Source organism: Dermacentor variabilis, chromosome 6 (genome assembly GCF_050947875.1).
Source record: "Dermacentor variabilis isolate Ectoservices chromosome 6, ASM5094787v1, whole genome shotgun sequence".
Lineage (NCBI taxonomy): Eukaryota > Metazoa > Arthropoda > Arachnida > Ixodida > Ixodidae > Dermacentor > Dermacentor variabilis.
In genome coordinates, this window is record NC_134573.1 from 145,665,751 (window position 1) to 145,679,866 (window position 14,116).

Below are 14,116 nucleotides of genomic sequence, written 5' to 3' on the forward strand. Positions count from 1 at the left end.
AATCAAGTTAACTAATTTTGTATACTGAGTGCACGACATTTGGAAACATTTGATCACGTCAGAATCACGTGCACACATCCAAGTTGTACAAAAAGAAATTTGACAGTGAATAGAAGGAACATTTAGATAGAGTGTACGTAGAAGTAAAAACTTCTGACTCGATAATCACAGACGAGAACATAGTCATTTTCAAATTTAAGATATGCGGTTAAGATGAATATTTCGAAGGTTATCATGTAATAGTGTTGTGCATGTAGTGAGGTGGCCCTGAAGATTGTTCAGTAAAGAGGGTACTTGATAAGCTAACAACTGATAAGAACAAATAGAGGAGGAATGATGTACCATTTTTCTGGTCTCCGAGTAAATACGTTGAGAAGACGTTCTGGTAAAAGTTAAACGCTTTTTCAGTACTGCTTGAGAGCTTCATTAGAAAGGAAGAGTACATGAGAGAGATGATATGCGTGCGAGTGTTCTACAGTTATAACCCTGCCGTATTGATACAGTTCCTTCGTAGGGTGTAGATACGATACGTTGTTAGCGCAACGAAAGGCCTTTTTTTTTCATTAACAAATAACCTGTTAATATTTCATTTTGTAGTTGTTGACCACACCATGGTACAGTAACTTAAATAGAATCTGAAAATCGAACGAAAGATTTTAAGCTTGGCTTTAGTGGGGAAGAAGTAGTTACACCGATAAAGCGTGCCAGTGCATTTCGACAAACTGTCGAAGTCAATTCCTGTAGTGTCTCATGTCATCCGATTTGAAAATAGCACTCCTAGAATTTTGTGCTCGGTAACTACCTCACTATATGAAAATATCAGCACTAGGTTGGTGTGTGTGTGTGTGTGGGGGGGGGGGGTGCACAGGTTTGTTTTTTTAGGTGCAAAAATTACTGCTTTAGTTATTCTTAGCGTTGAAGCGAAGGCCACTCTTCGGTCGACCAATCTAGTAACTTTGTTAAAACGTTAATTGTAAGAGAATGCAAGTTCTTCGCTTTCTTTTTAACGATATGCTTGCGTCACCAGCGTACGAACCAAGCCGTGCATGTGCATCAAGAAGAGTAATGCCATTTACATACGCAGTGAATAAAAAGGGGCCGATAACACGGCCTTGGAGTGCACCGTAATGAATTTTCTAGACTGACGAAGCAAAATCGTTAATACCAACAGATCGTTGGCGTCCTGTTAAATAATATCGAAAAGTGAATACGGCATTTCACGTACACCGTACAAATAATATACATTGAGAAGAACCGTGTGACTCAGAACCAATCAAAAGCCTTGCTGTAGTCTACAAATATTCAAAGAGTAAGCTGATTTGTTTCTATATTTCGTATTATTATTTCTTTTTGCATTAGTATTGCAAACTCCGTAGAACTACGTTCGCGATGTTGGCATTTGGATATGACATGGCGTGCGGTGAAGAACTTCTCAAGTCCTGATATAATTTTTTTTTTCGGAACATATCGAAAACACGGGGAGGACGGAAATTAATTTGTAACTAGTGACATCGTTTTTATGTCCTTCTTTAAACAATAAAGACACATTTGCTTGTTTCACATCAGTAGGAAATGGGCCTGATACTTTTATAAGGTTGAATGAGTGTTCCGTGCAGATAGGGAGATATGATGCCAATAACAAATTTCCCTGGGCGAATCTGCATGTTACCAACGTCGACAGGCTGAGTGTTCTTGAGCAAAAAAAAATGTTCTTGAAACTTCTGAAGAATCTGTTGGTTGCAATATTACGCTACAACTAATACGTGTAGTGACATAACAGGCTTTGTTGTTGGGAAGAGCATGATACTTATTAGTTACTAAGTGTTTATCAAAGTGGGGGGAAAGTGCAATACCCGAAAGGACGCGGTTTGCAACAGTAATACTTGGAACATGTGTGTGAGCGGTCAGACGGTTACCGGGAATATCATTTATAGCTTTTCACATGCGTTCAGGGTTCGATTCGGTAGGCCAAGAAAGAGGTTATCATAATACTCAGCTCTAGCTTTTCTTAGCATTACATTTAATTTATTCCGAAGTCTCTTGAAAGCAGACAGCGTATCGAGATCTCGAGTCGATAAAAAGTGTCAATGAGAAAATTATAAAGCAAGATAAAGAACTCCCGATACAGCTTTTTGCTGCTCAATGTGTGCTACATAAAAGTATTTTTCCGAGCGTGAGAGACGCCGTGCGTGCGTGCGTGCGCGTGTGCGTGTGCGTGTGCGTGTGTGTGTGTGTGTGTGTGTGTGTGTAAATTCTTCATACGTTTCATTCACTGTACGTATTGCGAGGATGGAAATCCAGTCATAGTCAAGAATTTTGCATCGAAACTCCTCCAGGTTCCTGGTAGTTATACTTTGATAATGAAGCACACGTGAAGATCGTTTACCCTTGTGTCTATCGCAAGAGTATACGTCATAAAAATAGGACAGTGATCCCTCTATGTGCAACATAGAGTGCCAACCGTTCTTACAGCGGGTGAGAACGGCTTCAGGATGACACACTAGATGAAAAAAAAGCATAGTTATCTTCTGAAGTCAAAGGTCTGACGGAATCCCATCTGGTCGGGATGGTACATAACGAAAATTACACGGGACCGACCAAAAAAGGAAAGATGGAATGACGTTTCGAGATTGTGAACAAGGCTCCCGTGGGAGCTGCCGAAACGTCATTCCATCTTTGCTTTTTTGCTCGGTGCCATCTAATTTTCGTCATAATTATCTTCTGTGGCGATTAGCTCTGTCAAAAAACAACGAAGCAAAAAAAGAAAGAAATAACTACAATGGTGTTAGTGATACCGGCACCTGGTACAAAAACTGCAATAATTTGGAGTACCCTTAAGAACTATCGCTGTAATGTCTAAAGCGGTTGAAACTGGGTTTAGTTGTGCGGAACTCCTCGCTGGAGACCGTTCTGTTTCTTTAACGATGTAGAAGAAACAAGCATATAGCTCTTTATATTCGGGCATGCGCAGAGTAAGCAGCCTCACGGTTTCGTCACAAAGATGGTTGGTTTAGAAACAAATGCGTCGGTGCGTCAAAGCGCGCTTGTTCAACCGTACACTCAGCAGAGAGAGAGAGAGAGAGAACAACTTTAGTAAATATGCCTGCAGAGTCGGTTAGGCTCCCTCCACGCAGGGAGGACAAGCTGTTACCGCGACGCGGCCACTACGTCAGTCTCGTGCATTGTGCTCCTCGAGGTCTTGGTTCCTCGCTACTTCCGCGGATCCGAGAGGGCCGCCATCCCCTTCCTAGGGGTGCTCCCCCCTTCTCCTCGGTTTCGCGAGGTCGCTGCCTCTCTAGAGCTGCCGAGACCTGCTGGACGGCCTTTAGCAGAAAAGAAAAAAAATCGCAGTATCGCTCGGAAAGTCGAAACACTGATAGCGATAGCAAAGTATTATTAGACAATTACGTGAAGTTATGTTGGCAGTTTTATAGGAAGTACAAATTACAGTAAACAATATCTTACTGACTAAACAAGCATAGGACAGCATAGGACAGTCACGCGCGCACAGATGAAGAGGAGCAGATTTCAGTCCATCACCACGAGCACTCGCTGTCGTAACTCCGACGTGACCAGGTGCGCCGGTGGCGGAGAGCGCGCGTGCTCTTCGCGAGACAAACGTTCCGGGCTGCCGCTCGCTTCAGCATTTCAACCGTGCAAAGTCTCCAAGACACAGATTGCGCGACCTCTTACATCACATGGGCCCGCGTATGCACGAAGGTACCAGCCATCGCGGCTCGGCCTCAACCCTCGCTTCCCGCCGCAAATTATTTCCAACGTACGGCACGCGGGTCGCGTGTGCGCTCAGCCGCGCGAGCAGTCGCGAGCAGCCACGGTCGGACTCGAAGAGGAGACGTCAGGCGCGCCCGAAAGATGGCGCGCGCCAACCTCCCCGGCGACCCTCGGAAGCGTGCCCTCGCACCCGCAACATAATCCGCGCGGGTTGCTCGTTCTCGTAGCACTTTCACTTTATTCGGAACACCACGGCGACGGCGAAGTTTGCCTGTGTGCGCGTCAATTGCTTAGCGCAATAAAAATAGAGAGAGAGAACCGTTTCGGTGGTTTATTATTCGGTCTTAAAACACGCAAATTTACAAACAGAACGAAAAAGGGGGGAAAAGGAATGAAAAGAAGTGGGCCGGTCACTGCCGTTCGCGGGGTTCTTGAAGCTGTCCAGATGTCGATGACGGGAGTGCAGAGCAGGGGTCAGGTGGCGCTTCATTTCCCGCCCGCGTCGTCCTCCTGTTCGATGGGCACGATGATGGCCCTGTGTCCGGGCGGTACCGTGATGGTCCTCGCCGGATGCCTCTCGGACTGGGACGGCAGCACCACGGACACCGGCACGTACGACGTCGCCGCCGAGGCCGCAGACGCCGCGGCCGCCGCTGCCGACGCCGCGGCGCTACTCGACGGTCCTCGCGACGGGAACGGCAGCCTGGCCGAAGACCTGCGGAATACGGCGCGACGCGGTTAGAAGGGGAGGCGGCGAGATGAAAGCGGGGCGTGACGTATACCCCGTTTCGGGCGCCGTGCGCACAACGGCGCGCGATCGCGCTTCACAAATCAAGAAAGCACTGATGAAACTTAGAACGACAGAAAGCTGAGCTAATTGGTAGTGATTCATAACGCAAAAAAAAAAATTGGAGGACGCTTAAGCTTCGCCTTCAAGAGTGGAACGCGACAGCGTTCCCGTCGACCCGCCAAGGGGTGTAAGACAATGGGCTACGGCGCAGCGACTACGCGCCCTGCATGGGACGCGGTGAGCGTCGAGCAACGCAGCGTTCGGCGCGGCAACGAAATGTGCGCCTGAGCAAGCGACGCACGCCTGAGCCTTAGAAACAGCTCGTTTCTAAGGCAACACCGCGTTCACTAGAGGCGCTTTTGTACCGCTTTGAAGCATCGAACTCGTGGCTCAGTGGTACAATAAAGAAAAAAAAAAAACTCGTGGCTCAGTGGTAACGTCTCAGTCTCACACTCCGGAGACCCTGGTTCGATTCCCACCCAGCCCATCTTGGAAGTTGCTTTTAACGCTATGGGGAACCAGCGCTGTATAGGCGGCGCGTCGAAAAGAGTGCGTTGCACGCCGCCCTGGCGACGAAACGCGGCATATTCCAGCCACACAACCAGACGACACATACGCAGCCGTATTATAGTTCGTATGTTCCGTTTTCGCGCCGCTTCAAGTGGAGTTTTTGTAAAGAAGCTAGCGCCATCAAGTGAAGAAATGACGAAAGAAGCTTTTTAAGCTTTATATATTTTTCACAGTGCGTCGCGACGAGCACGTGTTTCTTTAACGGTTCCGTTGTGTATCGATGCCATGCTTGCGTGGCTGCTTGCCTCGCAAATCTAGCCGTTATGGCTCCGGTCGTGCTGCGCTATGGTTTCGTAAGTATTAGTTGGCCTGAAGATATTCCATATTTCTCTGGCTAGACATAAAAAATTCTGATGTTACTTCGCCACAGCAGTCAATGGAGAAGAAAGCTTTATCGCATCAGCTGACTCGCGCAAGCAAAGGTTTGAGTGCTCCGCTGCTTGATCCGTAACAATCCTGGCTACATTTAGCACTAATTACATAAATTTGCAGGATGCATCTCAGCGCCGAGTCCTCATCCGCATGCGCATTTTTATAAACACGTAGGTGGCTTAGTCGCGCGCGCGCCGGCACTATGCGCATACAACTCGTATTACAAGGCAGCTTCCCTCCCATATAATTCTTGGCAATGAATGGATAATTTTTACCTTTCGTATCGTTCACTTGGTGCGGTGGCGTTGGAAGGGGCTTGGCGGTGGCATTGCGAAGGAAAAATGGTACATATGCCGGATGGTGCATGCTATTGCTCATTTTGTTTCCGACGAAATACCGACTGCAGATTCTGCTGTTTGGTACTGTCTGCCATGGCTGACCGTCTTCACTATCGAATAAACCAAGGATGCACGCGAAATTTGATTTAGAAACCAGCCCGACACCGCTTGACAAGGCGACAAGACGGGAGCTTACTCCGCTCGCCTGACTGCTTAGATCCAACGCCGCCTCCGTTCTTGTTCGTAGGGTTTAGATGGAAAGACGCAGAAGGATACATCCTCCCTCATCCCGACTTAGTTGTGGCACTTGTATACGCAACAGTATCGTCGGCGCCCTTTCGTTTTCCTTCGACTTTAAGGGCACGCAACGCAATTTTCGTCCGCGGGGGAGGCTGCATTGTGCACGTTCTGACCGCCAGGGCGGCGCTGCAGGCGCCGTGAAAACTGCAGCGCTGGTTCCCCATAGCGTTAAGGAGTTCGTGTCGCAGAAAAGCCGGTGTCGTCGGTGTCGGCGTCCGCGGAGTTGGCCGTGAGCGATAAATCACGGTGGCGGTGAATTGCAGCGGTGGCGTAGGGGTAGAACACCCGCCTCGCGTGCAAGAGGTCCGTGGTTCGAATCCCGGTGCCGGCAATTTTCCACCGGATTAAAAAAAAATCCGCGTGTTGATAAAATTGCACAAACAGGCCTGGAGTGTGGCCTGATCCCGGTGACCAGAACCGGTAACGCACTCCCTCACCAGAGCAGGATTGGCCACCCTGGTGCAGTACTTGGCCACAACCTCCCATGAACACAACAATCAAACCCAGGCCCTCAGTCCCCAGCAGCTGTGAAGCAACTGACCACGGCGGCGGTCAGACCTGCGACGCAGCAGAGGGTGCTAAGAATCACTGGCTCCGGACAGGCCGCCATTGGAATATGAACCTGGCAACGTTTAACGCTAGAACGTTATCTAGTGAGGCGAGTCTAGCAGTGCTATTGGAGGAATTAGAGGGCAGTAAATGGGATATAATAGGGCTCAGTGAAGTTAGGAGGCCGAAAGAAGCATATACAGTGCTAAATAGCGGGCACGTCCTGTGCTACCGGGGCTTAGCGGATAGAAGAGAACTAGGAGTCGGATTCCTGATTAATAAGAATATAGCTGGTAATATACAGGAATTCTATAGCATTAACGAGAGGGTGGCAGGTCTTGTCGTGAAACTTAATAAGAGGTACAAAATGAAGGTTGTACAGGTCTATGCCCCTACATCCAGTCATGATGACCAGGAAGTCGAAAGCTTCTATGAAGACGTGGAATCGGCGGTAGGGAGAGTGAAAACCAAATACACTATACTAATGGGCGACTTTAATGCCAAGGTAGGCAAGAAGCAGGCTGGAGACAAGGCAGTGGGGGAATATGGCATAGGCACTAGGAATAGCAGGGGAGAGTTATTAGTAGAGTTTGCGGAACAGAATAATATGAGGATAATGAATACCTTCTTCCGCAAGCGGGATAGCCGAAAGTGGACGTGGAGGAGCCCGAACGGTGAGACTAGAAATGAAATAGACTTCATACTCTGCGCTAACCCTGGCATCATACAAGATGTGGACGTGCTCGGCAAGGTGCGCTGCAGTGACCACAGGATGGTAAGAACTCGAATTAGCCTATACCTGAGGAGGGAACGGAAGAAAGTGGTACATAAGAAGCCGATCAAAGAGTTAGCGGTAAGAGGGAAAATAGAGGAATTCCAGATCAAGCTACAGAACAGGTATTCAGCTTTAAGTCAGGAAGATGACCTTAGTGTTCAAGCAATGAACGACAATCTTGTGGGCATCATTAAGGAGTGTGCAATGGAAGTCGGTGGTAACTCCGCTAGGCAGGATACCAGCAAACTATCGCAGGAGACGAAAGATCTGATCAAGAAACGCCAATGTATGAAAGCATCTAACCCTACAGCTAGAATAGAACTGGCAGAACTTTCGAAGTTAATCAACAAGCGTAAGACAGCTGACATAAGGAAGTATAATATGGATAGAATTGAGCATGCTGTCAGGAGCGGAGGAAGCCTAAAAACAGTGAAGAAGAAACTAGGAATTGGCAAGAATCAGATGTATGCGTTAAGAGACAAAGCCGGCAATATCATTACTAATATGGATGAGATAGTTCAAGTGGCTGAGGAGTTCTATAGAGATTTATACAGTACCAGTGGCACCCGCGACGATAATGGAAGAGAAAATAGTCTAGAGGAATTCGAAATCCCGAAGGTAACGCCGGAAGAAGTAAAGAAAGCCTTAGGAGATATGCAAAGGGGGAAGGCAGCTGGGGAGGATCAGGTAACAGCAGATTTGTTGAAGGATGGTGGACAGATTGTTGGCCACCCTGTATACGCAATGCCTCATGACCTCGAGCGTACCGGAATCTTGGAAGAACGCTAACATAATCCTAATCCATAAGAAAGGGGACGCCAAAGACATAAAAAATTATAGACCGATCAGCTTACTGTCCGTTGCCTACAAAGTATTTACTAAGGTAATTGCAAATAGAATCAGGAACACCTTAGACTTCTGTCAACCAAAGGACCAGGCAGGATTCCGTAAAGGCTACTCAACAATAGACCATATTCACACTATCAATCAAGTGATAGAGAAATGTGCAGAATATAACCAACCCTTATATATAGCTTTCATTGATTACGAGAAAGCGTTTGATTCAGTCGAAACCTCAGCAGTCATGGAGGCATTACGAAATCAGGGTGTAGATGAGCCATATGTAAAAATACTGGAAGATGTCTATAGCGGCTCCACAGCCACCGTAGTCCTCCATAAAGCAAGCAACAAAATCTCAATAAAGAAAGGCGTCAGGCAGGGAGATACGATATCTCCAATGCTATTCACAGCGTGTTTACAGGAGGTATTCAGAGACCTGGATTGGGAAGAATTGGGGATAAAAGTTAATGGAGAATACCTTAGTAACTTGCGATTCGCTGATGATATTGCCTTGCTTAGTAACTCAGGGGACCAATTGCAATGCATGCTCACTGACCTGGAGCGGCAAAGCAGAAGAGTGGGTCTAAAAATTAATATGCAGAAAACTAAAGTAATGCTTAACAGTCTCGGGAGAGAACAGCAATTTACAATAGGCAGCGAGGCACTGGAAGTCGTAAGGGAATACATCTACTTAGGGCAGGTAGTGACGGCGGATCCGGATCATGAGACGGAAATAATCCGAAGAATAAGAATGGGCTGGGGTGCGTTTGGCAGGCATTCTCAGATCATGAACAGCACGTTGCCATTATCCCTCAAAAGAAAAGTATATAATAGCTGTGCCTTACCAGTACTCACCTACGGGGCAGAAACCTGGAGGCTTACTAAAAGGGTTCTACTCAAATTGAGGACGACACAACGAGCTATGGAAAGAAGAATGATGGGTGTAACGTTAAGGGATAAGAAAAGAGCAGATTGGGTGAGGGAACAAACGCGAGTTAATGACATCTTAGTTGAAATCAAGAAAAAGAAATGGGCATGGGCAGGACATGTAATGAGGAGGGAAGATAACCGATGGTCATTAAGGGTTACGGACTGGATCCCAAGGGAAGGGAAGCGTAGCAGGGGGCGGATGAGATTAAGAAGTTTGCAGGGACGGCATGGCCACAATTAGTACATGACCGGGGTTGTTGGAGAAGTATGGGAGAGGCCTTTGCCCTGCAGTGGGCGTAACCAGGCTGATGATGATGATGATAAATCACGGCAGGCACTTCATAAATAAAAAGCAACTTCCAAGATGGGCTGGGTGGGAATCGAACCAGGGTCTCCGGAGTGTGAGACGGAGACGTTACCACTGAGCCACGAGTTTTTTTTTTTTCTTTATTGCACTGAGCCACGAGTTCGATGCTTCAAAGCGGTACAAAAGCGCCTCTAGTGAACGCGGTGTTGCCTTAGAAACTAGCTGTTTCTAAGGCTCAGGCGTGCGTTGCTTGCTCATTTCGTTGTCGCGCCGAACGCTGCGTTGCTCGACGCTCACCGCGTCCGATGCGGGGCGCGTAGTCGCTGCGCCGTAGCCCAATACCCCTTGGCGGGTCGACGGGAACGCTGTCGCGTTCCACTCTTGAAGGCGAAGCTTAAGCGTCCTCCAATTTTTTATTTATGAAGTGCCTGCCGTGATTTATCGCTCACGGCCAACGCCGCGGACGCCGACACCGACGCCGACGACACCGGCTTTTCTGCGACACGAGCTCCTTAACGCTATCGCGTTAAAAAGGTGAGGCCTGCAGACAGGACAGAAGAGAAGTGGACAACACGAACGCCGACTATCAACTGAAGGGAGCACTGAGGCGAAAAGAAGACACAAAGCTCATCTGCGCGAGCTCTGGAATGGTATCACCACGTGTCAGTCGCGTTTGTGTTGTCCACTTCTCTTGTGTCCTGTCTGCACGCCTCACCTTTTTTGCACTGATGAAAGTATAAAGACATTCGAAATGTGCCGCATACATCTTGAAACACTTCTGATTGGAAGTGTGCTGCAAGCTTCGCATAATTTCTGTAAAGCGTTTTAATAGAAACAAGTTTGGAAGGTATGCACGAGGACTGTTCAATAAAGACTCGTGCTATATCAAAACTTTATTTCTGGAAGTTGTTAATCGGAACTTTCTTGTCCCTTTCGTAGGCCACCGAGTAAGTGAAATACACGCGTCCTATCGTTTCTACCAAGCCTAGATAACGTGATTGAAGTCATATTTTAGGTTACCTCACAGGCTCCCGAAGGCCGAAGGAGTATATTGCGTGAGGGTAGGATACAGGGAATTAGCAAAAAGAAAGGAGTGCAAAGGCTCTTGACACCTACTTCAAATCACTTCTACTGTTTTAATTAAACTACATCCTGTTTCCTGTCAAAGTAGTGCCCCTTTTCACAGTGAGGTTCATAAAGTAGTCCGAGAGTGCCACGTCTGGACTGTAGGACAGGTAAGCGAATTGTTGCGACGCTTCTCTGAGCGGTTAAAAAAAATTACATCACTTTGAAATGAAACATGACATGGAACCAGACTTATAGTTAACACATTGGAGGGGATCTTTAAGTGAGTTTTCTTTCACTACTCTTCCCCTTTCCCCAGCACAGAGTAGCTGTATAGAGGAATGTACCTCAGGCCGACCTCTCTGCATTTCGTATCATTAAATGTTTCTGTCTCTCTCTCTTTCAAGTAGGTTTTAAAACATGACGTGACTCTCTTCCCCTTTACCCAGCACAGAGTAGCTGTATAGAGGAATGTACCTCAGGCCGACCTCTCTGCATTTCGTATCAATAAACGTTTGTGTCTCTCTCTCTTTCAAATAGGTTTTAAAAGATGACGTGACTCATGTTATCCAGGCTTCGTAGAAACGGTAGGATGCGTTCATTTCACTTACTGGGGAGCTTATTGAAAGGTATAAAAAGTGCCGATGCCAAATTTTAAGAATTCAGGATTTCAGTGCATAAGTCTCAGTCTTTATTGAACAACCCATATAAACATCTAAATGTTTGCTCCCTGTGTTAGTATGGCATCATGTAGCGGGTTGACTTATTTCACTGTTTTTCACCACGCTTTACATCGGGCAAACGAGCATTTTTCAAGTGGCTGGATACGTTAAACTCGAAATAGCTCAAATATAGTTCTCATATGTGAGGCTCCTGTAATGATTTCTCGGATTGAGTCCACATTCTGTAAACTAAAAAAAAAAATCTCAGCGTAGAATCGAAAATTTGTAACCCGTTCTGCAGCTGTACGCGAATTCTTGATTCTGAAGATGCAAGAAATGTGGTGAGTGAAACGAAGTTTGCGGTGGACAGAACAAATTAAAAGCCTAAAGGGGTAACAGAGCAAGGGCCCCCCGCAAGAGTGCGGAGATTAACTTCTACATTAACCTCTACAATTGTCTGATCCTTATAAAGATGAATTTGGACAGTCTATATATATTTTTTTCTTGACAGCGGGGTGAATGAATGAATGGATCGATTCTATGAACATCTCCGCTTAGACAAGGTGTTAACTGGTGCTACAAAGCTCCTTCATTTTTTACTTCTCTGCTGAGTATCAACCACCATACGGTCGCACTGACAGCCGTGTGCCAATATTGCCGCACGTATGTACGACCAAGAGCAGCTCACCTTTTCCACTCCGCTGCCCAGGCATGTCATCTACGATCACTTAACCAGCACCCACTAACTACACTACCTGAATAAATCCAGCCGGCTTACCGACCCACTAAATAGTTTTGAACTGGCTCTCAGGGCGTTTGCTAATGAGATGTGCTTGTTAAACCGTTCAATATAACCCGTCCGCCATTATCCGTTTTCTCCCCCTTCGGCAGCGTGCAAACAAACATTTATTGGATCAACCAATCAGTCGATCAGTCAATCATTCAATCATCCGCCCTTAATATTCACAGCTCGTTTCAACAAACCATGGAATGTTCAAGTATATTACTTCCATCAAAAGGAGACCACTCGCCGCTGACAGCTCCCTCTGGAATTTTCCGTACGAGTCATATTTCTTTTAACGAGCTCGACCGCAATGAAACCACGCCATCCTACTCAGAATCCGGAGGCCCGATCGGCTCTCAGCCCTGCGCGGCTTTTCAAGGCCGGAACCCCCTCAGAAGAAACCGCATTAGGACAGGCGACGCGAAGTATGACTTCTGCTACTGCCGGTGCTCCAGTGCAGAGAGGTAGAGATTACTTGGCGAACTGATGAACAGAGGATTTCCTAACGCAAATACGCAAGATCTTGTGTTCCCTGAAAGCCCGCTGGAGGTGTAATGCGAGAGGAAGTGTTGCGTTAGCTTTTTTGCGCGAATGTGAGCTAATGGACCAGGGTGCTTCGCGCTCTGGAAAGCGGCGCTCAGGCAGAGCAGCCATCAGCACAATCACCACTCGCCAGTCGTATTCCACTATTTTCCACTAGCTCCATATTCATTCACCTTTCCCCCGTCTTTAAAGCCCAAGGCCCCGGGCAGGTCCTGTGGGAGACAATGACAACACCGCACACCGAGAATACGCCTGAAAGAGAACATGCCGAGAATACGTTCTCTATATGGACGTGGCAGCGTACCTTCGTCGTTCGCGCCCTTGCCGGTTGTTCTACGTATTACCTATATATTACTCGAGCGTCTGAACATTACAGAAGGACCTCCAGCGGTGTGACAGCACCGTGCACACGGCGGAGTGCAGGGCATGCACCCGCCGACTCCGAAGTGCGCCCCATTGGAAGCGCACCCACACTGAAGCCACAGGGCGCTGAGAATACGTTTGAAATGCGCTCCTTGCGGTCGGCGCTGCGTGTAGATTTAGCGGCGAGCCTCCGTCATTGACGCTTTCGTCTATTGTGCTACAGAAACATATATCTTCGAATGCCCGGCGTTTGGGGGGGGGCAGGGGGGGGGGAGGCAGCAACGTGATCGACAGCAGTGCGCACGCTTCGGAATGCGGGGAGCACCGGCCGGCTTGCGCGGCGCGGCCGACTGCAGCAACAAGGGACATTGCCGTCCCGTGCGCACACACGCACGGAGCCGCGTCAGCGGCCTTGATTGACAGCGGCGTCACAGTGCGGCCCCGCTCTGCGCGAGTCGCACGGCTCGAACTCGCGTTGTTTGCTGCTGTTGCTGCTACTCCTGAGCGCCGGTCACGAAAGAGGGAGAGAGAGTTACGGGCAGCGTTCGCCGAACGCGAGAAAAGGAGGTTCACCGCGCGCGCGCGCCCCAAGCGCGCAGCACGACCGACTGTTTACCATATTGACTGGCACACATAGGCGGCGGATTGCACTTCCGTTCGTGAGCCTACTGCCCTTAAAAGAAGCGGGCGCGTCAAATACTCCGGTCACGCGCTCTGTGTAGCCGACGGCCGGCCCTTTGTGTGTCTCCGCGCGCGTATATACTGGCACTGCTGCGAGAGGACCTGGCCGGTGTTGCCTGGCCGGGACTGCCGCTGCTGTATGGCATTATGCAGAATTCGCGTCGAGAACCCCGACGATGAACCAGCCGTCTCTTCTCGCGGTCAGGCGAGCGAGCGCGCGCGTCCTCCGAATTTTGAAAGAGGTGGGGTGGGGGGCGGTGGGGGGGGGGGGGAGGCAGAACGCTGGCCCGTCGTGTCCTTTTGAAAAGAAAACACTGCGCGTCTCGCACGAGCAAGATGTCACCGCCCCCTCCGCCCCTCCGATACTACCTCCAATACCCACCACTTTCTCCCCCACCTCATACTATACACCCTAAGCGCCACGCCGAGAAAGTGCTGCGTATACCGCTGGCGCACGTTCGCGACGATTACGCAGGCCTCGCGTCTGCAGCGAATTTCGCACATGGAGGAGACGC

At 48.5% G+C, this 14,116-nt stretch overlaps 1 protein-coding gene across 1 annotated transcript in view; it reads right to left on the minus strand.

Annotated features, from left to right (window-relative positions):
• Positions 1 to 4,064: 4,064 nt before the first annotated feature.
• The window catches only part of LOC142584396 (uncharacterized), a 72,338-nt gene continuing 62,286 nt past the window's right edge, over positions 4,065 to 14,116 (minus strand). Inside the window, exon 4 of the mRNA XM_075694539.1 lies at positions 4,065 to 4,447. Coding sequence (XP_075550654.1) covers positions 4,219 to 4,447 — 229 coding nt within the window. The 3' untranslated portion in view covers positions 4,065 to 4,218. The remainder of the gene's footprint in view (positions 4,448 to 14,116) is intronic.